Source organism: Gymnodraco acuticeps, unplaced genomic scaffold (assembly GCF_902827175.1).
Source record: "Gymnodraco acuticeps unplaced genomic scaffold, fGymAcu1.1, whole genome shotgun sequence".
NCBI classification, from domain to species: Eukaryota; Metazoa; Chordata; class Actinopteri; order Perciformes; family Bathydraconidae; genus Gymnodraco; species Gymnodraco acuticeps.
This window is the reverse complement of record NW_022990163.1, coordinates 11,418-35,418: the sequence shown is the minus strand read 5'-3', so window position 1 is coordinate 35,418 and position 24,001 is coordinate 11,418. Positions and strand designations below refer to the sequence as shown.

The window sequence follows — 24,001 nt, the reverse complement described above, 5'->3', positions numbered from 1 at the left end:
TGACACAAAACAAAGAAATATGGTATAACTATAATCATGCCTATAAAACAAACAAAAAGTCATACAAATAAGCTTGTCCTTTATTAGAAGCAACGTTAAATCGTTGAATACATGAATGCATCGCTAATTATAAATCAGTGTATCGTAAGATTCTGATTTGGGCAATTCTGTATGTAGCTTACATGACATTTTGGAACCTTAAAGGTCCCCTATTCATCTGTTTTTGAACAATATATTATAGTTCTCAGTTATATACAGATGATTGGTTTAAAAAGCTCAAAGGTGCTCTAGGAGGAGATGCAGGTGATAAGGTGGGGGGTGTTACATTGGTTGGTTATTGGCTAATGGTTGCACAACCCAAAAAAACATTGTGACATCATAAAGGGGTCAAAATCTGATCAGCTAAAGGTTCAAGGTTCAAGGCTTTTATTGGTCATACGAACATAGCTACAGTGTAGTTATGACGATGAAAATCTTAGGTCACAGGCTCCTCCAACAATGCAATACAATAAAACCTAAAAACTGAAAAGATAATTGGAATATGATATATTAGATAAGTCATTTCTAAATTGCAGCCAGATGAATGTTGTGGATGTTGTTTCAACAGGTCAGGTGTTTAATAGTCTTATTGCCTGTGGGATGAAGCTGTCTCTGAGTCTGGTGGTTTTAGTCAGGATGCTGCATTAACGCCGGCCAGACGGCAGCAGACAGAACAGTTTGTTGCTGGGGTGATGAGGGTCTTTTATAATCTGGAGGGCTTTCTTCCTGAGGGCGGTGCAGCTGCCGTACCAGGCCGTGATGCAGCCAGGATACCCTCTATGGTGCACCTGTAGAAGTTGCAGAGTATCCTGGAGTCCATGTTGAACCTCCTCAACCTGCGGAGGAAGAAGAGCCGCTGTCGAGCTTTCTTGGTGATGGTGGTGGTGTGAAGAGTCCATGTCAGGTCCTCAGTGAAGAGTCCATGTCAGGTCCTCAGTGATGTGGACAGCGAGGAACCTGAAGCTGCTGACTCTCTCCACCGTAGTCCTGTTGATGGCGATGGGGGCGTGTCCCTCTCTCTGCTGCTTCCTGTAATCCACAATCAGCTCCTTGGTTTTGCTGACGTTGAGATGGAGGTTGTTATCCTGGCACCAAGATGTCAGGTTTTCGACCTCCTCTAAGTACATCGTTGCGTCGCCGTCTGTGATCTGGCCAATGACGGTCGTGTCGTCAGCAAACTTCACGATGGTGTTGGAGCTGTGTGTGGCCACGCTGTTGTGAGTGAACAGGGAGTAGAGGAGAGGGCTGAGCATGCAGCCTTGAGGGGCTCCGGTGTTGAGGATCAGGGTGGAGGATGTGATGTTTCCCACCCGCACTGGGGTCTGCCCGTCAGGAAGTTCAGGATCCAGTCACAGAGGGCGCTGTTGAGCCCCAGGTCTCTGAGCTTGATGACCAGCTTGGAGGGCACAATGGTATTGAATGCTGAACTGTAATCAATGAACAGCATTCTCACATGTGTTCCTCTGGTCCAGGTGTGAGAGGGCAGTGTGGATGGTGAGGGCTATGGCGTCGTCTGTGGACCTGTTTGCTCTGTAGGCAAACAGCAGGGGGTCAGGTTTTGATAAAGATGGATCAGGACAAAAAGAGAGGGGGTCTTTGTTCCTGAGACCATCACTGTCTCTTAACACATATGGGACACATAGTAATGTTTAAAAGACCTGTAAAAGTGGATTTTGCATAATAGGTGACATTAAATTATTCTGATGCTGGTACTTTTTCACAAAGCAGGACATTTACTTGTAATTAAATCTCTTGTCAACATGGTAGCAAATGTCCTCGTCATCCTCGTTGTCCACATCCTCGCTGTAATTGCCTTCCTCTTTGCCATCTTCCTCATTGTCGTCAACCTTATCCACCTCTGGTAAAATGTTAATTGGGAATTTATCTCCGTTGCTAATGAGTGGAAACATCTTCTCAGTGAAAGTGTGTGTGAAGGTGTATATGTGTGTGTTAGTGTCAGGATCAAAGAACGATAACTTTCCTCTGTTCCAGTCCAGATTCACTCTGACCCTCTGGAACACCTTCTTCAGGCTGAGAGGAGTGTCTGGATCTGATGGTGACCCTGTTAAATAATTACCTCTATTTAAACCTATTCTCCATAATCCAGACTAAATTTCTCCCTTCCTCTGGACAGACTCTGCTAACACACCTCGTTGCTGTCTCCAACCTGGACATCCCAGCTGTGAGTTCCCGAGTTAAAGCCCTCAGAGCCCAGGACAAAGCCGTAATTATCAAACCTCTCTGGATTATCAGGAAGCTTCTGTTCCGCTCCTCGTCTCAAACTGGTCAGATCTTCAGACAGGGTGAGGTTTTAATTAGCAGTGTTTGGGTCCAGGATGAGAGGAGAGTAGGACACCATGTCCTTCATCTTGCTCCAGATGTTGAAGCTGAGGTTGCCCAGGTGTTTGGCCTGGTCTATCAGAGCTCCTGAGGGCAGCTGTGGGATCTTCCAGCAGGGGGCGCTGCAGCCTCTCCACTGCAGCCTTGTAGTTGTGCAGGAAGGAGACGTCTTCAGCTCTCAGCTCCTCCTCTGTGGCTCTGACTGTGTGTGAAAGAGCTGCTATCTCTTTGCTCACAGCCTCCATCTTCTCCTCCATCATCCTCCTCTTCTGCTCCTCTTCCTCCCTCAGTGCAGCCATCCTGGCCTCCTCTTCCTCTTCTAGAAACTGGTGAAGCTTCTTGAACTGCTCCTTAATCTGCATCTCTGTGTGTTGAGCCTGGACCTTCATGTGTCCTGCTGTTTGATCAAACTCCACTTTAACTTTTTCAAAAGTCTTTAACTTCTCCTGAAAGGGCTGCAGAGCTTTCTGGAGCTCCTCTCTGAGATCCTGAGCAGCTTCATTCATGGGTCTGAATCTGTGGTTAGTGTGTGTTCTTGAATCTCTGCAGACGAGACACACTGGCTGCTGATGGTCCAGACAGAAGAGTCTGAGTTTCTCAAAGTGCAGACTGCTTTAACACCAGGTTATGAGGAGGATCACTCCTTGATGATCTTCTCTTACAAACTGGACACTCGTGTGTTTGTTTTCCTTTCCACCAGTTCTTCAAACAGACTTTACAGAAGCTGTGGCTACATGTCAGGACAACTGGATCATTAAAGACGTCATGGCAGACCGGACAGGAGAGATCCTCCTCTGATATGGACGCCATTGTGTGTTGCAAAATGCTGAAAATGAAGCAGGTAGACAGCAAGAGTTCAAGCACTGGAAATCTGGCATTTTTCTATCAAGTGTTGTTTTCTCTTCAGTAGTAATACACTTACATTCAGTGTGAAGTCGCAGTAGTCCAGTTTTCCCCTCGTGAACTGAAGTTTGCAACGAAAGTAAATCTCTCTGTCTTTGTCTCCGAAAGACACTGCTGTTAATCCTTGTTTGTTTCCGGTGAGTCATGCACTCTAAAAAGTCATTCAGTGGACCTTTCACCTCCACTTAATTAAATGCATGGTTGCAAGATACAAATTTGGATTAATTGATTTAGATAAACATTTTAAGTTGCAAACATTAATTTATAAGTTGTGTTGACGTAATAATGTTGGTAATTACATCAACTTAATATTGTGTGTAATTTAAACTCAGATTTCTGCGTCAATTGACTTAAAACAAAATTGAAGTTGTAGTAAGTCATGCAATTGGCTTGATAACTTAATTGTTCTACACTTTGAGTTAAGGATTTCAAGTCCACTCCCACTTAACATGCCTGGACAAGTTCCCACAGTTAAGACAAATAGAAATATACAAAGGACATTTTAAGGTGAGTGTCATCTTTTGTCTTTCAAATACAGTAGGTAGCCTTGTAGTTGCACTGTATAGGCAAATTGCTGTTTGACCAACATTAGCAGCCTTTGAACTGTGAATAGTTCTGTGAGAGGATACAAAGTGGTAGAGGCTACTGTGAGTGTAAAAATACTTTGGTTACTATTGTGATATTGCTTTTTATTCTAAATGAATCTCGTGAAGCAGATCAAGGATGCTTCTTGAGGTAGGATCGTTATTTAGAGTTGTCATTGAAATGCAAGTTGTTGGCAGTCACCCATTCAGAATATATTCATTTAGGTCATTTCTCTTTTTTTCCTTTTAAAAAAATAGCACAATACAATTGAAGTACGCAGAGAACTATAGCCATCCGCTGCCTTGTCGTGTACCTTGGAGAAAAGGAAGAGGACCTTTTCAAGGAGTTTAGCGACGTAATTAAAACATCTTGAAATAACATAAAATAAATGGGCCCAGTGTAAAAACACAGGACAAAAGCACTGCTCTCTGTCAGTTACATTCTGAAGCATATTGCACTTTTGGTCACACCCCAATCAATAATATCTTAGCAACGTTCAGCATGGATAGGTGTTGACAGCAATGGCATGGGAAAAGGATTGTGTAACATTTGAGAAGTGGCTTCTGCTCTTCTGCTCCAGTTCAAGTATTGTATGGAACCTGCAAACCAGATGAGAAGATACACTAAAACTTGCACGGTTGTGATTGACAAAATCTGTCCACATGCATTTAAACACTGGGCAAAGTACTCAAACCCACCTCTGTGTGTCTTCAGGACCACATTGCCATGACGACACACACATGCAGACTCAATAGGTGAAAACAATACCAGCGTTGCTTTAGCAGCTGGTAATAATGGCTCTGAATTAGCTCAGAGTGACAGTTTAAAAAGTATGCAGTTACCTAATTCATTATCTCTTATGCGCTAACCTATTATTTAATGTGCTTCAAAAGGACATGAATATCGCCTTCATCAGTGACCGGTCCACCCAGGATCTGACCATACGATGGCAGCCATCGTGGTCGAGGGAAACAAATTAATGAGCATTCTGCGTTAAATGTGTTCATACTGTTTGAGATAATGACTGTCGGCAGTGCAAACATCTTTGTTACATCTTTTGTAAAATGGATGTGTGTGATCTGATTGGTGGCCATTGAGAGTTTGTTACTGTAGCTTTTACAAAGACTTTACAGATTTTACATATTTGGCACTGGGCCTCTAACTTCGTTGTGATGGCAGTGTGTATTTGCTGTGTCCCCATGTCCCATGGTAATATGGCTAATGTGTGTATTTATTATTTGTGGGGACATTTAAATTTGTGTTATTTATCTTTTTTTTCATGATTGAAATGAAGCTCAGCGCAAGTTCTTTCAGGAAGACTGGGTGTATATACATTCACTCCGCAGCTGCATATAATCAGCTCATCACAGGCGTTCTCTTTAACCTATTACATTTCACCTCATTCTCCAGCAGCCAATCAGCGAGCTGCAGCCAAACTATAATGGTTCTCCTCTCTCCTGCAGTCAGCTGTGATTTCAGGTGTTCATGCACCTTATCATATGGCATGTGTCAATAAATGTTCAAACCAAATGAAGTCTCTCCTGATTGAAACATCATGTGTTGAAATAAACAACTGCAGTTCAAAATAAAAAGTGAATTGCCTAATATTTTTGTTGTGGAATTAATTAATTTCTTTCTTTAAAGGCAAAAACATGAAAAAGCTAAGAAAAACCAACAATTGAATACAATATATTTGAAGGAACTTAATTTATAAATGGTTGTTCACAATGATGGTAATTAAGTACATACAACTTAAAATTCCTTTTAAAACATTTGGTAAAACTAGTCGGAACAACTTAATTTTTTGAGTAATCAACTTACTGTAAAAACTTGTGTTTATGCTACCAATTAGAAGTAAAGCCTTCTCCCCTAACTCAAATACGTTTAATGGTTTAACACAATTCCATTAGAAGTTGTCTTAACTCAATAAACATTGATGCAAACTGTTGCGTTGATTTTCTTTGTTGAGCCAAAGCATTTGTTTTTAGAGTGTGCAGTGGGCGGAGCATTTTTGTTCAACTGTCACAGACCAGCTTCCTCATTCTCTCATAAAAGCTAACGCCTTACGACTTGTACTTTGAAATGTAATCACAGCCTACCTTCTTTGAATCCAGCCAGGTATTTCTTGCATGCCCTCAGGTTGAAGTGCAGTCATGTTCGTACATATTCTGTTAAAAGGCCACATTGCTCTTTTCCCTCTTCCACTGAAAGAACCAAACCCTTTAACATGCCAGATTAAAAAGACACCACTCACACTAAGTGATCACCTTATTCTTCAACAAAAAACACAAAAGAACAATTCACCGTCCTTTATGCAAGTTACAAGATGAGGTTTTAAGATGTTTTAATAAGACTGCATAAGGCTTATTTTCAGCTACTGAAACCATCTGTTCATTAAAGGGCTGCAGAGATCTCCGGAGCTCCTCTCTGAGATCCTGAGCAGCTTCATCCATGGGTCTGAATCTGTGGTTGGTGTGTGTTCTTGAATCTCTGCAGATGACACACACTGGCTGCTGATGGTCCAGACAGAAGAGTCTGAGTTTCTCAAAGTGCAGACTGCAGAGAGACCCGGCTGAAACGTTCTGATCTCTCTTCACTAAGAACGTCTCACACAGGTTATTTAACACCAGGTTATGAGGAGGATCACTCCTTGAGGATCTTCTCTTACAAACTGGACACTCGTGTGTTTGTTTTCCTTTCCACCAGTTCTTCAAACAGGCTCTACAGAAGCTGTGGCTACATGTCAGGACAACTGGAGGCAACGTCTGCTCTCTGACCTGGTGAGAGATGGTCGTCACAACAGACCGGGGCTAATTTGCTGTTTTTTATTACCTCCGGCCCCAACCCCAAATCCCTCTCAATCAACGTGGTGGCCAGAGAAGCAGACGCCACCTCCCTCCATGCTTTAAGGAGGTTAAGGTGGTATATCTGTGTTGCTCCCCCACTGTCAGAACAAACCACCTCATAATCTACGTCCCCCACTCGCCGTGTGACCACAATGGGCCCTTGAAACTTTGGGAGTAATTTAGAGCTAGAGGACACAAGCACTTTATCTCCCGATGAAAATTGTCTCAGTTTTGACCCTCTGTTGTACAGGCGCTGCTGACGTTTCTGAGCCTGGAGCACATTTTCACGTGATATCTGCCCCAGTGAGTGGAGTTCTCGCAGGTCCATAACGTACTGGATTTCATTTTTACTTGATCTCGGACCCTCCTCCCAGTTTTCTTTAAATAGGTACAAAACACCAAGAAGAAGAATTTTCAACGACATAATTACGACATAATTACTCTGTAGCTATGTTAGTTTGACAATAAATAACCTTGAACTTTGTTGCATATAGGCCTGTCACGATAATTAATTTTGTTGGATACATTATCCCGGAAATTATTGTGATAAACGATAATATTGTCGGCACCGTTGTATGACCACTTTAGACCACTGACATAATGATAATATATAATAATAATTCAAGTACATCCTTTAAAACAGAACTTCTCATTGAACATTCAACATTGCGAATTAAATGTAAAATAATATTTAAATATATAAATTATATATAATAAATAAAACAAATACTTTAAATTATAAAATAATTAGTTAATTAAGTGTGTGTGTGTGTGTGTGTGTGTGTGTGTGTGTGTGTGTGTGGTGTGTGTGTGTGTGTGTGTGTGTGTGTGTGTGTGTGTGTGTGTGTGTGTGTGTGTGTGTGTGTGTGTGTAGGGAGGCGTGTGGCACAGTGGGTAGAGCCTTGGTGTTGGGGTAGGGGGAGCACAGGTTCAAACCCCACTGCAGTCAGCATGGTGTGTGTGTGTGTGTGTGTGTGTGTGTGTGTGTGTGTGTGTGTGTGTGTGTGTGTGTGTGTGTGTGTGTGTGTGTGTGTGTGTGTGTGTGTGTGTGCATGTTCCAATAAAACCGCTCAGCTGTGTGGCGAGCAATCATATCTAACAAACCTCCTGCTGACATCACAGTGATGCAGGACGAGGGTACAACATGCCACACAGACACGCACACCACATATATCCACAATTTAAAAAGGTGCTTGTATATATTCAAACAAAACAACTTCTGCCGTCAAAACAAGTTTTCCAAGATCTGAGGTCAGGCCACCAACCCATATTTACAATAAGCATAAACAAAGGTTTAGTACAACTTAACAAATATTTATTGAACAACAAACCAAGGTTGACACTCCAGAAATTACATCAGAAATATAAATATTACATGATCCGATAATACAATCTACAACATAGGCCTACAATCTTAAACATCAGAGTATCCCTGCTCCTTCTGTTATTAGGATTGTTGGTTTTAATTAAACAAGGAGCATTATTCAAATCAAATAATAGTTTTTTAAAAGAGCTGCAGGTACACACATACTAATCAAGACACGCCAAAATCAGTAAATAGTCAACATACTGTACAAAGACCTGTACATACATATATAAGTACAACTACTGTACAACATCCCAATATATTTCAATTAAAACACTTAAATCATTGATCAGTGAACCGTTGGTGCTCAATAAAAAAGGAGTGAAAGTCTGTGCATATTTAAGATCAGCTGCAAATATAAGCCAATGATTTATGGCTGTAATTTAAATAGCAGATTGCACTTTAGAGGGGTACAGATTTATCCATTAGCTCTAAACTGTGGATACATTGTTTGTTGGCAACTTGTTCAACATCCTCCATCAGTGTACATGATCGTGTTGTCAGCATAGATGTGCATTTTTTTTTACATCTTCACAAACTAATGGGAGATAATTGATATATAACTGAACAGCAGAGGCCCCAGATTAGAGCCCTGTGGAACTCCCAATGAGCATGATTTTAACGGAGGGAGAGGAAGCAGAGAACAACCACTTTTAGCAGAGGTGGAAAAAGTACTCAGGTCTTGTGCTTGAGTGAAAGTAGAAGTAGTCAGATCATTGTTCTTGAGTAAAAGTAGAAGTACTCAGATCTTGTACTTGAGTAAAAGTAGAAGTACCAGAGTGTAGGAATACTCTGTTACAGTAAAAGTCCTGCATTCAAAATGTTCCTCAAGTAAAATTAGAAAAGTATTCTCATCAAAATATAGTGAAAGTAGCGACAGTAAAAGTAGTGATTGTGCAGATTGGTCCATTTCAGAATAATATATATGATATGTTTTATAATGATTGATCATTAAAGTGTTCTCAAAGCTGGTAAAGGTGCAGCTAGTTTGAATGACTTTGTATACTGCAGGGTAGCTGGTGGATTTACTCCAGGTGGAACTAAAGTCTGATTCAACACTTGATTATATTTCACATCATTCATCCACATCTGTAAAGTAACTAAAGGTAGAAGTACAAAATAACATAACATTGAAATATTCAAGTAAAGTACAAGTACCTCAAAATTGTGATTGAGTACAGTACTTACAGTTAATTAATTTACCTACCTACCTACCTACCTACCTACCTACCTACCTACCTACCTACCTACCTACCTACCTACCTACCTACCTACCTACCTACCTACCTACCTACCTACCTGTCCTGATCCACTTCTGGTAAAATCTTTATAGGGATTTGATCTGTATTGCTAATGTATGGAAACATCATCTCAGTGAAAGTGTGTGTGAAGGTGTGTATGTGTGTGTTAGTGTCAGGATCAGAGAACGACAACTTTCCTCTGTTCCAGTCCAGATGCACTCTGACCCTCTGGAGCTTCATGGGCACTGAGAGATCACTTGGTTGTGTTGATGGGGAGAGTATTTTGTATTTTCCATAAGAGAATCCTATTCTCCATAATCCAGACTCTGCTTTCCCTTTCCTTTTGATGGACTCTGAGGCTACACCAAGAAACCAGCCTGCACTGCCTCCAACTTCAACATCCCAGCTGTGAGTCCCTGAGTTAAAGCCCTCAGAGCACAGGACTGAGTAGTAGTATTTATGAAACCTCTCTGGATTATCAGGAAGTTTCTGTCTCTCTCCTCGTCTCACACTGGTCAGATCTTCAGACAGGATGAGTAATGGATGAGCAGTATTTGGGTCCAAAATCACAGGAGTGTAGGTGACCAAATCCATTAGCTTGTCGCAGATAATAAAGCTGAGGTTGCCCAGGTGTTTGGCCTGGTCTATCAGAGCTCCTGAGGGCAGCTGTGGATCCTCCAGCAGGGGGCGCTGCAGTCTCTCCGCTGCAGTCTTGTAGTTGTGCAGGAAGGAGACGTCTTCAGCTCTCAGCTCCTCCTCTGTGGCTCTGACTGTGTGTGAAAGAGCTGCTATCTCTCTGCTCACAGCCTCCATCTTCTCCTCCATCTTCCTCCTCTTCTGCTCCTCTTCCTCCCTCAGTGCAGCCATCCTGGCCTCCTCTTCCTCTTCTAGAAACTGGTGAAGCTTCTTAAACTGCTCCTTAATCTGCGTCTCTGTGTGTTGAGCCTGGACCTTCATGTGTCCTGCTGTTTGATCAAACTCCACTTTAACTTCTTCAAAAGTCTTTAACTTCTCCTGAAAGGGCTGCAGAGCTTTCTGGAGCTCCTCTTTGAGATCCTGAGCAGCTTCATTCATGGGTCTGAATCTGTGGTTGGTGTGTGCTTTTGAATCTCTGCAGACGACACACACTGGCTGCTGGTGGTCCAGACAGAAGAGTTTAAGTTTCTCAAGGTGTAGACGGCAGAAAGTCTCAGACCCGGCTGAAACTTTCTGATCTCTCTTCACTAAGAAACTCTCACACAGGTTCTTCAACACCAGGTTATGAGGAGGATCACTCCTTGAGGATCTTCTCTTACAAACTGGACACTCGTGTGTTTGTTTTCCTTTCCACCAGTTCTTCAAACAGACTTTACAGAAGCTGTGGCTACATGTCAGGACAACTGGATCATTAAAGACGTCATGGCAGACCGGACAGGAGAGATCCTCCTCTGATATGGACGCCATTGTGTGTTGCAAAAAGCTGAAAATGAAGCAGGTAGACAGCAAGAGTTCAAGCACTGTAAGTATGGCAGTTTTCTATCACGTGTTTTTTTCTCTTCAGTAGTAATACACTTACATTCAGAGTCGCAGTAGTCCAGTTTTCCCCTCGTGAACTGAAGTTTGCTACAAAGGGAAATCTCTCTGTCTTTGTCTCAGAACGACACTGCTGTTAATCCTTGTTTGTCTCAGGTGAGTCATGCAATGGGTGGAGCATTTTTGTTCAAATGTCACAGACCAGCTTACTCATTCTCTCATAAAAGGCCCTACAACTTGTACTTTGAAATGTAATCACAACCTACCTTGTTGGAATCCAGCCAGGTATTTGTTGCATGTCCTCTGGTTGAAGTGCAGTCATGTCACTCTCGTTGAAATATCTCCGCAACAGAGCGAGCTTAAGTTCATCACATATGTTGCCGCTTGTTTGTAACTTTTCAGGCAATTTGTAATCTATTATAGAAAAACAATTGTTATTTTCTTAGATTTCAAGAAGCGTATAAACAAACAATGGATATCTTTTTTGAACATTTATCCATCTTGGAAGTAATTTTAGATGTTCTAGGAGTTAGATGGAGATTATAGATCTAATTATGCATCCCATGAAGCATTGCACGAACTCAGAGGAATCAGAGGCTGTTGTTGGGGCTGCATACCATTTTGTTTTGGTCTGCCTTGTTTTGTAGGCAGACCATGCAGGCCAATGCACCTCCTCAAGATGTAGGCAGTGTACTGTGGCCCTCTGGCTTGTATCTGACATAATCTGCTTTGAGGAATGGCACAACTAACATTCTTGACATAAAGCGCCATTACTTTTTTTGTAAATATTATATATATATATATATATTGATTTTGCTGCTTTATTACATTACATTACATTGTATTTAGCTGACGCTTTTGTCCAAAGCGACTTACAATAAGTACATTCGACCAGGAAGACACAACCTTGAAGAAAACAGAATCATATAAGTATATCAGGTTTCATAGAGCCAAACATTTCAAGTGCTACTCAACTGGCTTTAGGTAAGCCAGTCCTTTATTAGTATAAAAGTGCTTCGTTAATAGTTCTAACGCTCGAAGTGGAGTCGAAAGAGATGAGTTTTCAGTTTGCGCCGGAAGATGTGCAAGCTATCTGCCGTCCTGATGTCAATGGGGAGCTCATTCCATCATCTTGGAGCCAGGATAGCAAACCCACGTGTTTTCGCCGATGGGAACTTGGGTCCCCCTCGCAGCGAGGGTGCAGCGAGTCGTTTGGCTGATGCAGAGCGTAGTGCACGCGCTGGGGTGTACGGTTTAACCATGTCCTGGATGTAGGAAGGGCCAGATCCATTCGCAGCACGGTAAGCAAGTACCAGTGTCTTGAAGTGGATTCTAGCAGTTACCGGAAGCCAGTGAAGGGAGCGGAGGAGCGGAGTGGTGTGGGAGAATTTAGGAAGGTTGAAAACCAGACGAGCCGCTGCATTCTGGATGAGCTGCAGAGGTCGGATGGCACATGCAGGTAGACCAGCCAGGAGGGAGTTGCAGTAGTCTAGGCGTGAGATGACGAGAGCCTGGACCAGAACCTGAGTCGCTTTCTGAGTCAGCTGGGGACGTATCTTCCTGATGTTGTAAAGCGTGTATCTGCAGCAGCGGGTTGTAGCAGCGATGTTTGCAGTGAAGGACAGGTTGTTATCTAGGGTCACACCCAGATTCCTTGCAGTCTGAGTCGGGGAAACAACTGAGGTGCCGATGTTGATTGTCAGGTCAAGAGTTGGACAATCTTTTCCCGGGAGGAAGAGCAGCTCAGTCTTGTCAAGGTTGAGCTTGAGGTGGTGAGCAGACATCCACTGAGAGATGTCAGCTAGACAAGCAGAGATGCGTGCGACGACCTGGGTCTCTGAGCGGGGAAAGGACAGAATTAATTGGGTGTCGTCAGCGTAGCAGTGGTAAGAAAAACCATGCGGGCTAATGACTGATCCGAGCGAGTTTGTGTACAAGGAGAAGAGGAGGGGACCAAGAACAGAGCCCTGAGGGACCCCCGTAGTTAATTGACAAGGGTCGGACTCAGACCCTCTCCAAGTCACCCTGTAGGTACGGTCTTTCAGGTATGAGGTGAGGAGGGAAAGTGCAGAGCCTGAAACTCCAAGTTTTTGGAGAGTGCGAAGGAGGATCCGATGATTCACCGTGTCGAATGCAGCAGACAGGTCCAACAGGATGATGACAGAGGAGAGGGATGCAGTTTTGGCAGTGTGCAGTTCCTCCGTGACAGCAATGAGAGCAGTTTCTGTGGAGTGACCTTCCTTGAAACCAGACTGGTGCGGATCCAGAAGGTTGTTCTGATTGAGATAACAGGAGAGTTGTTTAAAGACAGCGCGTTCAAGTGATTTAGACAGGAACGGGAGGAGAGAGACAGGCCTGTAGTTTATAACATCAGACGGGTTGAGAGTGGGTTTCTTTAGGAGAGGGTTTACTCTTGCCTCCTTGAGACTGTTTGGAAAGTGACCAGAAGTTAGAGAAGTGTTGATGAAATGGGTGAGAAACGGTAGAATATCAGGAGCGATAGTCTGAAGGAAGTTTGAAGGGATAGGGTCCAGAGGACAGGTGGTAGGGCGGGCAGAGGTAATGAGGGTAAGAACCTCACTTGGAGAGAGAGGGGAAAAGGAGGTTAGTGTGTTGGTGGAAGGAAGGTCTGGTGACCCAGCGGTGAGTAAAGGTGAGTCAGAAAAAGAAGAGCGAATATCATTAACCTTTTTTTCAAAGTGGGTAACAAAGTCGCTTGACAGAAGTGAGGAGGGGGGAGGAGCTTTTGGAGGGTCCAAGAGGGTGGAGAAGATGGAAAATAGTTTTTTAGGATTGGAATAGGAAGATTGGATCTTATCTTGAAAGAAAGTGCTTTTTGCCTGAGAGATCGAAGCAGAGAAAGAGGAGAGGAGAGCTTGATAGGTTAGGAGGTCGTCACGGTGTTTGGATTTCCACCATTTCCGCTCTGCTGCCCTAAGGACGGTTCTATTAGCACGCAGTGCATCATTTAGCCAGGGAGCAGGAGGGGACTGACGAGCCTGCCGAGATGTCAGAGGACAGAGCGAGTCCAGAGTGGATGAGAGAGTAGAGAGGAGAGTTTCTGCAGCAGAGTTTGGAGGCAGTAGTTGGAACGAATCAGAGGAAGGGAGGGCTGAGAGCACCGACGAGGCAAAGCTAGAGGGGGAGAGGGAGCGAAGGTTACGGCGGACAAGTGCAGGATGAGAAGAGATTAGTTTGTTATGTTTGGAAAGGGATAGAGAGAATGAAATGAAGAAGTGATCGGATGTGTGGAGCGGGTTTACAGAGAGGTTAGAAGTAGCGCAGTTCCTTGAGAATATGAGATCAAGGACATTGCCAGCTTTATGAGTCGGTGGGGACGGAGACAGTGAGAAAGCAAAGGCGGTTAACAGAGATGTTAGTTCGTCTATCTTCCCCATCTGGAGGTTGAAGTCTCCGAGAAGTACAGCGGGAGGGCCAGTTTCAGGGATGTGTGAGAGGAGATGATCTAATTCCTCCAAGAAGTCCCCCAAGGCGCCTGGTGGACGGTAGAGAACAACAATGGTTAACTGTATAGGATGGGTTACTGTGACGGCATGGAATTCAAAGGTGGAAGGAGTGAAGTTAGGTAGCTTGAAGAGGGAAAAGCTCCATTTGGGAGAGAGCAGGAGACCAGTGCCACCTCCTCTGCCAGTGGGTCTGGGTGTATGGGAGAAGGAATATGCAGTGGAGAGAGCTGCTGGGGTGGATGTGTTGGATGGAGTAATCCAGGTCTCAGTGAGAGCAAGGAAATCCAGAGACTGCAGGGAGGCGTAGCCAGAGATGAAGTCAGCCTTAGGAACAGCTGACTGGCAGTTCCACAGGCCACCTGAAACTAGATGTTGGATCTCAGTGGAGCACGTGGGATAGACGAGAGCAGGCCGGTTATATCGATTACGAGATACACGGGGCCAGTGATAATTGCGAGAAGACACATGAACAGGAATGGAGAAAATACACATGATTATAGCATGAGGGGCTAAACAACAAAATTAAAAATTAAAAACGTGAACGATACTTAGCTCAATCAAAGTAGGATTTGCCTCCTCTTTGCCTCCCTCGTGACTCCTGTAGGACTCTAATGTCTTTGTCAGTCTTACTCCTGTAGGACTCTAATGTCTTTGTCAGTCTTAGCCTGTCTGCCGCTGAAGCTGACGCTCCAGGAAAGAGCTACCCGAAATGGACGCCTGATTGCTCAGTTCTCACAGCTGAAGTTAATTAGTTAACTATCTACAGCTGATGGGCGACAATAGACTGGCCCTGCCTATGTTAATAATGCAGGCTTGAGTGCTGAGACCTGTAAAGCAGGTTTCGCCTGAGCAGATCTGAGATTTAAAATCTCTCAAAAGCGATTTAGCCGTTTAAGCTACAGTAACAATTATACAGAGTCGAATAAATGAAACCGAGAAGTCTAATTAAACAAGAATATAACTTACAGTGGTTGCTGCGTCAATAGGTAATGTTGTCACCGGGTCCAGATGCACACTGAGTTCATCTTCTTTAAAATACTTTCTTTTTCCCCCATGGTCACCAAGAGTTGAAATAACTATTTTCTGATCAAGAGACTTATAGAATACTTTTCACTGTGGGATTTGAATACATCTCTGAGTGATAACACTTTCATGTTGTTTTTTCTTTTGTACTTGTGGTCTCATAACTATTTTTACACTCATGTGAAACATCCAAAAACATCACTCACATCCGAAAAGATCACTAACGTCCAAAAAGTTCACCAACATCCAAAAACATCACTATGATCCAAAAAGTTCACCAACATCCAAAAAGATCACCAACATCTAAAAGATCCGAAAAGATGACATGTGGCAGAACCAGTTATTGGTGCTGCCGGATTTGGCACCCACACTATAACTTTGTCCTAGATAGTCGTACTGTTACCAAAATCACACTGGTGTTGGTTGTTTCCATCTTATTTGAGAAGGTTTTCCAATCTCCGGCAGAGCAGATTTTCTATCCTGAGGATAATTAAGACCTTGTTTTTGCATGCTGACCAAGTCCTTTCTCTGTTTCTGTTGTACTATCTGAATAAAATTACCCTTTTTTCCTGGCAATGAGAAATCTCTTCTTTTATAAGTTCAAGGGTTTGAAAGTCTTTCTACTGTGCATGAACACAAAATAAAGCCAACTCGTGATGACCCTCCGGCATGCTGCCCAGCCGGTCCAGGATGGCCGTCCTCAGTTGGTCATAGTCGTATCGAGAGGACGTCGGCAGGCTGTGCGCAACCAACTGTGCCCCCCGGAGAGCAGGGGCAACAGCCGCACAGCCCACTCCTCCTCCGTCCACCCACACGCCGCCGCGGTGCCCTCAAAGATATTGAGGTAAGCCTCCGGGTCGTCGTCCGACGTCATTTTCTGGAGGCCTCCGGGTGGCCGGACGCTGCAGCAGCTCCTCGCGCTGGGAAGCATCAATTTCCAGCAGAGTCTAGCTCTGCTGTCATTGTAGCGTGGTGGTGTTCTCCTGGAGAGTAGGGAGATGCTCGAGTGCCTGCCCCAGCGCGCTTTGAGGGTTTTGTCCTTCCGACATGTAGGTCCCAGTTCAGGTGCCACTGTGAGCATTCTGGCTCACGCTAGAGTAAAAAATGATGGAAGTAAAAGGTGGTTTGTGAAAAATAAAACAAAGTTTATTGAAACTGAGGGGGAGTTCACAAAAATAAACAACAATCTGGCCTCTGGCTGAGCCACTCACCCCAGCAGCCGACGCTCTAACCACACCCAGCTGCCACAATTACTTTATGACGGCATGCAGGGCTGCTCCTGGCCAACTTGGGGCCCTACACAAAGTTCCGTCATGAGGGGCGGAGCACGCTCGTGAGCTGTTAGCGGCGGAGCTGTTAGCACCAGAGCCTCGCAGCGGGGAAACTGTGGAGCACAAAATTGCGCCGCATTTGCAAACAAGATGAGGACCCCTCAGCAAGATGAGGCCCCCTCCGCAAGATGGCACCACGCACTATGCGTGATCTGCCTGTAGGGAGGGGCGGGCCTGACAGTATGCATGAATTATGAAACAATGCAAAACACAGAAATAACCTTTCGGTTGCCTGGAAAGTCATTATTCTGTTCAAGTGGCCAGCAGCCGGTGACACCACTCAAAAACACAAGAGGTATAGAAGTCTATGAGAAAGTGTAGTGTCTCATCAAATATGTTAAGTTTTGTCATGTTTGTGATTGTCATGTTCATGCTAGTTTAGTTTATGTTCCACTTCCTGTTTTATTTTGTACTCACCATGTCTCTTCCAGGTCCCTTTACTTCCTGCCTTGGTTCTTTTTCCCGCCATTGTCAGGGTCTGCTCCGCCCCTGATTGTTTCCACCTGTGCCCACTTACCTCATGTATATATTGTGCTGTCTCCCCTTGTTAGTAGTCGGTTCGTATTGTTCGTTCGTTCCATTAAGCCAGATCCAAGCCATCATTTAAAGGACTCAGTGTTTTTCCTTTTATCCTCCATTGTGAGCGCTTTACTTTTGACAGTTTGTTATATCCTCTGGAAGAGTGATTTGTTTTTGCAAAGTAAAGATTATTTTCTTCAAACCTCTTTTGTCTCTGGGTTGTGCATTTGAGTACTCATACTATTGAGTCAAGATTCCTAACAGAAAGTAACTATCTCTCAATTGATTCATTACCTCAGGAAACATTTTCCAGATGAGCTCAGTCTCAATCTCTACCGTCAAGGCTTCCTCAAACTAACATGACGTTAATTAAGTACATTATCGTCTTAAAACTTTAAGTATTTTTCAATGTGTGTGTGTGTTTTCACTGCCTATATACAGGCGCTTTCACACCGGTGTACTTTTCGCCCCGAACTAGGCCGATAGGGGGGAGATTTGGTTTCACACTAAAAAGATCTGGAACTAGTCCCTAGTTCGCACGGACATTTTCACCCCCAGATAGTCCCTGCTAGAAAGGTGGCACTTTCCTGGAGAGGAAATGGTTCGTGGGTGTGTCGGCCACACTAACAATTTCTGATTGGCTGGGAGAATTGCAAACAACGCCCCGTAAAACTCCGAAAAGTTTTGTGAAGCTGCCATTTTATTTGCTCGCATTAGCATGATTAGCATTTGCATTAGCCCAGCGCACCAACGGAGAGAGACAAACTTATGGCAACACAAAATAAAATATGGGAGCGGTGGAGTGATGAGGAGGTGTTGGCGCTTCTGGCGATTTACTCGGAAGACGCTACCCAGCAGCTTCCGGGAAACTCTGGGACTTCGGGTGGCAGTATACGCTGTGAAGTTCTTTGCGGCCTACCAGTAAACCCAAAGCAGAAGAAGAAGAAGTGGCGTCAGCGGCTTCATTTGCGTAATCCTCCCTCAGGGATTTATTCCGGTGTGGACGTGATAGACTAGTACAGTTCCAGGGACTAAAGAGTTCGGGGGGAACAAGTACAAGGGACAAGTACATTACATTACATTGCATTTAGCTGACGCTTTTATCCAAAGCGACTTACAATAAGTACATTCGACCAGGAAGACACAACCTTGAAGAAAACAGAATCATATAAGTACATCAGGTTTCATAGAGCCAAACATTTCAAGTGCTACTCAACTGGCTTTAGGTAAGCCAGTCCTTTATTAGTATAAAAGTGCTTCGTTAATAGTTCTAACGCTCGAAGTGGAGTCGAAAGAGATGAGTTTTCAGTTTGCGCCGGAAGATGTGCAAGCTATCTGCCGTCCTGATGTTCTTTGTGACATGCGTCACAAAGAAGTACGAGACAATGACTTAAAAAAGATCTGTGTCAGTTCTACCATCTGCATAAAGTATTAGATGTGTATGTAGATGGACATTTGGAGTCATATACAATATGGGAAATTATATATAATATCCCAATTTGGGCTGAATAAAGTATCCATCTATCTATCTTTAGTCTCTCATATTTGTGATAACAACCATCAGCCTTGTCCTAATCCACTTCTGGTCGAATCTGTATAGGGATTTTATCCTTATTGCTAAAGTATGGAAACAGCTTCTCAGTGAAAGTTTGTGTGAAGGTGAGTATGTGTGCGTTGTTATTAATATCAGAGAATGACAACTCTCCTCTGTTCCAGTCTAGATGCACTCTGACCCTCTGGAGCTTCGTTGGCACTGAGAGATTACTTGGTGCTGTTGATGGGGAGAATATTTTGTATTTTCCATTAGAGAATCCTATTCTCCATAATCCAGACTCTGCTTTCCCTTTCCTTTTGATGGACTCTGAGGCTACACCAAGAAACCAGCCTGCACTGCCTCCAACTTCAACATCCCAGCTGTGAGTCCCTGAGTTAAAGCCCTCAGAGCCCAGGACTGAGTAGTAGTATTTATGAAACCTCTCTGGATTATCAGGAAGTTTCTGTCTCTCTCCTCGTCTCACACTGGTCAGATCTTCAGACAGGATGAGTAATGGAACAGCAGTGTTTGGGTCCAAAATCACAGGAGTGTAGGTGACCAAATCCATTAGCTTGTCCCAGATAATAAAGCTGAGGTTGCCCAGGTGTTTGGCCTGGTCTATCAGAGCTCCTGAGGGCAGCTGTGGATCCTCCAGCAGGGGGCGCTGCAGCCTCTCCACTGCAGCCTTGTAGCTGTGCAGGAAGGAGACGTCTTCAGCTCTCAGCTCCTCCTCTGTGGCTCTGAATGTGTGTGAAAGAGCTGCTATCTCTCTGCTCACAGCCTCCATCTTCTCCTCCATCATCCTCCTCTTCTGCTCCTCTTCCTCCCTCAGTGCAGCCATCCTGGCCTCCTCTTCCTCTTCTAGAAACTGGTGAAGCTTCTTGAACTGCTCCTTAATCTGCATCTCTGTTCGTTGAGCCTGGACCTTCATGTGTCCTGCTGTTTGATCAAACTCCACTTTAACTTCTTCAAAAGTCTTTAACTTCTCCTGAAAGGGCTGCAGAGCTTTCTGGAGCTCCTCTCTGAGATCCTGAGCAGCTTCATCCATGGGTCTGAATCTGTGGTTGGTGTGTGCTTTTGAATCTCTGCAGACGACACACACTGGCTGCTGATGGTCCAGACAGAAGAGTCTGAGTTTCTCAAAGTGCAGACGGCAGAAAGTCTCAGACCCGGCTGAAACGTTCTGATCTCTCTTCACTAAGAAACTCTCACACAGGTTCTTCAACACCAGGTTATGAGGAGGATCACTCCTTGAGGATCTTCTCTTACAAACTGGACACTCGTGTGTTTGTTTTCCTTTCCACCAGTTCTTCAAACAGGCTTTACAGAAGCTGTGGCTACATGTCAGGACAACTGGATCTTTAAAGACGTCATTGCAGACCGGACAGGAGAGATCCTCCTCTGATATGGACGCCATTGTGTGTTGCAAAATGCTGAAAATGATGCAGGCACACAGCAAGAGTTCAAGCACTGTAAGTATGGCAGTTTTCTATCAAGTGTTGTTTTCTCTTTAGTAGTAATACACTTACATTCAGTGTCGCAGTAGTCCAGTTTTCCCCTCGTGAACTGAAGTTTGCTACGAAGGTAAATCTCTTCTGTCTTTGTCTCAGAACAACACACTGACAATCCTTGTTTGTCTCAGGTGAGTCATGCAGTGGGTGGAGCATTGTTGTTCAAATGTCACAGACCAGCTTCCTCATTCTCTTCAAGAGTCATGTCACTCTCGTGGAAATATCTCCGCAACGGTGCGAGCTTAAGTTCATCACATATGTTGCCGCTTGTTTGTAACTTTTTCAGGCAATTTGTAATCTATTATAGAAAAACAATGTTTGTTTTTTTAGATTTCAAGAAGCGTATAAACAAACAATGGATATATTTTTTGAACATTTATCCATCTTGGAAGTAGTTTTAGATGTTCAAGGAGTTAGATGGAGATTATAGATCTAATTATGCATCCCTTAGGGATAAGGTGAGAAGTTCAGTCATCCGGGAGGGACTCAGAGTTGAACCGCTCCTCCTTCTCGTCGAAAGGAGCCAGTTGAGGTGGGCGCCTCCCTAGGGAGGTGTTCCAGGCACGTCCAGCTGGGAAGAGACCGAGGGGTAGACCTAGGACCAGGTGGAGGGATTATATCTCTTCGCTGGCCTGGGAGCGCCCTGGGATCCCCCAGTCAGAGCTGGTTGATGTGGCCTGGAACTGCTACTTCCGCAACCCGACCACGCATAAGCGGGAGAAGATGGATAGATGGATGGATGGATTATGCATCCCATGAAGCATTGCATGAACTCAGAGGAATCAGAGGCTGTTGTTGTTGTTTTTATGGTCTGCCTTTTTTTGTAGGCAGACCAAACCAGTGTATACCTCCACCATTAAACTGTCATATTCTGCACATTTCTTATACTATCTACATACATCTTATAAGAGTATACTGTATAATACATATGTATAATATCAGTTAAAATAAGTGCTTAAACATATGTTTAAAGTAGAGACATTTCTATGTATTATTTTATTTTAAAAAAATGTTTTCGGATTTCACATCGCATAAACACCATGTCCCAACGTGCATTGCGGCTAAACCATCCAATCAGCGAGCTGAGGATCTTGCCTACGTCTGTTTCCGGTATTGTTTATGACGGATGTATTTTGTTATACACACATTCCTTCACATTTAAATTAAAATGTACAATAAAGTATTTCGTAAGGCCTTCTAAAATGTTTTTAAATATAACTACGGTTCTAGTTGAAGAGTTTGTAAATTAACATGAACCGAAGCTGTTGCCTGGCAACGCAATTGCACAACGTCACGTCCGTTAATTCCACATCCACACGCACGGATTAACATCGATTTAATACTTTAATGTAGCCTTTGTTTATGCTCAAAGAGGTGTCGAACAGCTGGGGCAACAAGAAAATCGGCGAAATCGAGTGTGATTATTAAAAAATAAATCATTATTATATTAATATTGACAATAATAACCGACCGTCGGGGAGCATTTGCTTGGCATTTCCGGGTATTTCTCCACTGGTTAACATGGGTTAACAATACCGTGTAACTGTCACGTTTAAGGGGACGAAATCGTGACATCTTCACGTCTCCTAGCATGGTAAATCGTCACATGTTCACGTCTTGCTGTGATACCGGGTTGGTTTTTTGAGAACAAAAATTCGTAACTAATGCACCATAATACATTCTGACGAAAAATACAAATTATTATGAATACAAATAAAATAAAAGAAGCCTCCCGTGAGTTAAGCTATAAATTACATTTTAAAAACGTTTCATAGAATAAAAGCTCACTGCGGGACGTTGTAAAAATGCGTGTGTGCACCACGACAAAGGAGCCTCATTCACTTTACATTGGGGTTGATTCCGTGGTGCAGACACGTAAATGTAGCAGAGTTCGTGACTCCACCACGCACTGCGGTGTTAAGGAGTCGTGGTGGAGTCACGTATTATGGTGAGACCAGGTTGATATGTAGTGTCTCTACGTTAAAGAGTCCTCTCCTGCTGATGTTCAGGTTCATATCAGTATGTAGTGTCTCTACTTTAAAGAGTCCTCTCCTGCTGATGTTCAGGTTCATATCAGTATGTAGTGTCTCTACTTTAAAGAGTCCTCTCCTGCTGATGTTCAGGTTCATATCAGTATGTAGTGTCTCTACTTTAAAGAGTCCTCTCCTGCTGATGTTCAGGTTCATATCAGTATGTAGTGTCTCTATGTTAAAGAGTCTTCTCCTAATGATGTTCAAGTTCATATCAGTATGTAGTGTCTCTACTTTAAAGAGTCCTCTCCTGCTGATGTTCAGGTTCATATCAGTATGTAGTGTCTCTACTTTAAAGAGTCCTCTCCTGCTGATGTTCAGGTTAATATCAGTATGTAGTGTCTCTACTTTAAAGAGTCCTCTCCTGCTGATGTTCAGGTGTATATCAGTATGTAGTGTCTCTACTTTAAAGAGTTATCTCCTGCTGATGTTCAGGTGTATATCAGTATGTAGTGTCTCTAGTTTAAAGAGTCCTCTCCTGCTGATGTTCAGGTGTATATCAGTATGTAGTGTCTCTACGTTAAAGAGTCCTCTCCTGCTGATGTTCAGGTTCATATCAGTATGTAGTGTCTCTACTTTAAAGAGTCCTCTCCTGCTGATGTTCAGGTTCATATCAGTATGTAGTGTCTCTACTTTAAAGAGTCCTCTCCTGCTGATGTTCAGGTTCATATCAGTATGTAGTGTCTCTACTTTAAAGAGTCCTCTCCTGCTGATGTTCAGGTTCATATCAGTATGTAGTGTCTCTATGTTAAAGAGTCTTCTCCTAATGATGTTCAAGTTCATATCAGTATGTAGTGTCTCTACTTTAAAGAGTCCTCTCCTGCTGATGTTCAGGTTCATATCAGTATGTAGTGTCTCTACTTTAAAGAGTCCTCTCCTGCTGATGTTCAGGTTAATATCAGTATGTAGTGTCTCTACTTTAAAGAGTCCTCTCCTGCTGATGTTCAGGTGTATATCAGTATGTAGTGTCTCTACTTTAAAGAGTTATCTCCTGCTGATGTTCAGGTGTATATCAGTATGTAGTGTCTCTAGTTTAAAGAGTCCTCTCCTGCTGATGTTCAGGTGTATATCAGTATGTAGTGTCTCTACGTTAAAGAGTCCTCTCCTGCTGATGTTCAGGTTCATATCAGTATGTAGTGTCTCTACTTTAAAGAGTCCTCTCCTGCTGATGTTCAGGTTCATATCAGTATGTAGTGTCTCTACTTTAAAGAGTCCTCTCCTGCTGATGTTCAGGTTCATATCAGTATGTAGTGTCTCTACTTTAAAGAGTCCTCTCCTGCTGATGTTCAGGTTCATATCAGTATGTAGTGTCTCTATGTTAAAGAGTCTTCTCCTAATGATGTTCAAGTTCATATCAGTATGTAGTGTCTCTACTTTAAAGAGTCCTCTCCTGCTGATGTTCAGGTTCATATCAGTATGTAGTGTCTCTACTTTAAAGAGTCCTCTCCTGCTGATGTTCAGGTGTATATCAGTATGTAGTGTCTCTACTTTAAAGAGTTATCTCCTGCTGATGTTCAGGTGTATATCAGTATGTAGTGTCTCTAGTTTAAAGAGTCCTCTCCTGCTGATGTTCAGGTGTATATCAGTATGTAGTGTCTCTACTTTAAAGAGTTATCTCCTGCTGATGTTCAGGTGTATATCAGTATGTAGTGTCTCTAGTTTAAAGAGTCCTCTCCTGCTGATGTTCAGGTGTATATCAGTATGTAGTGTCTCTACGTTAAAGAGTCCTCTCCTGCTGATGTTCAGGTTCATAT

The 24,001-nt window shown here is 43.4% G+C and overlaps 2 protein-coding genes and 1 pseudogene across 3 annotated transcripts; all 3 read right to left on the bottom strand.

The window, feature by feature from the left end:
- Window positions 1-1,506: 1,506 nt before the first annotated feature.
- LOC117547004 lies at window positions 1,507-3,339 on the bottom strand (annotated as a pseudogene).
- Window positions 3,340-9,373: 6,034 nt separating this feature from the next.
- Window positions 9,374-15,931, bottom strand: LOC117547002 (nuclear factor 7, ovary-like). Of its 2 annotated transcripts, XM_034217464.1 has the most exons (3): window positions 15,529-15,931; window positions 11,099-11,246; window positions 9,374-10,779 (listed from the first exon to the last, which is right to left on the bottom strand). In XM_034217464.1, exons 1-3 carry the CDS (start codon window positions 15,566-15,568, stop codon window positions 9,375-9,377), a joined length of 1,593 nt encoding a protein of 530 aa, XP_034073355.1. In that variant the 5' UTR covers window positions 15,569-15,931; the 3' UTR covers window position 9,374. The 2 variants fall into 2 exon arrangements, with proteins under 2 accessions (XP_034073355.1, XP_034073356.1); XM_034217465.1 differs by lacking the exon at window positions 15,529-15,931 and having other exon boundaries at window positions 10,876-11,185.
- A 2,634-nt stretch (window positions 15,932-18,565) lies between these two features.
- Window positions 18,566-20,148, bottom strand: LOC117547003 (nuclear factor 7, ovary-like). Its single transcript, XM_034217466.1, has one exon. The coding sequence runs from the start codon at window positions 20,121-20,123 to the stop codon at window positions 18,744-18,746; it is 1,380 nt and encodes a 459-aa protein (XP_034073357.1). The 5' UTR covers window positions 20,124-20,148; the 3' UTR covers window positions 18,566-18,743.
- Window positions 20,149-24,001: the final 3,853 nt, after the last annotated feature.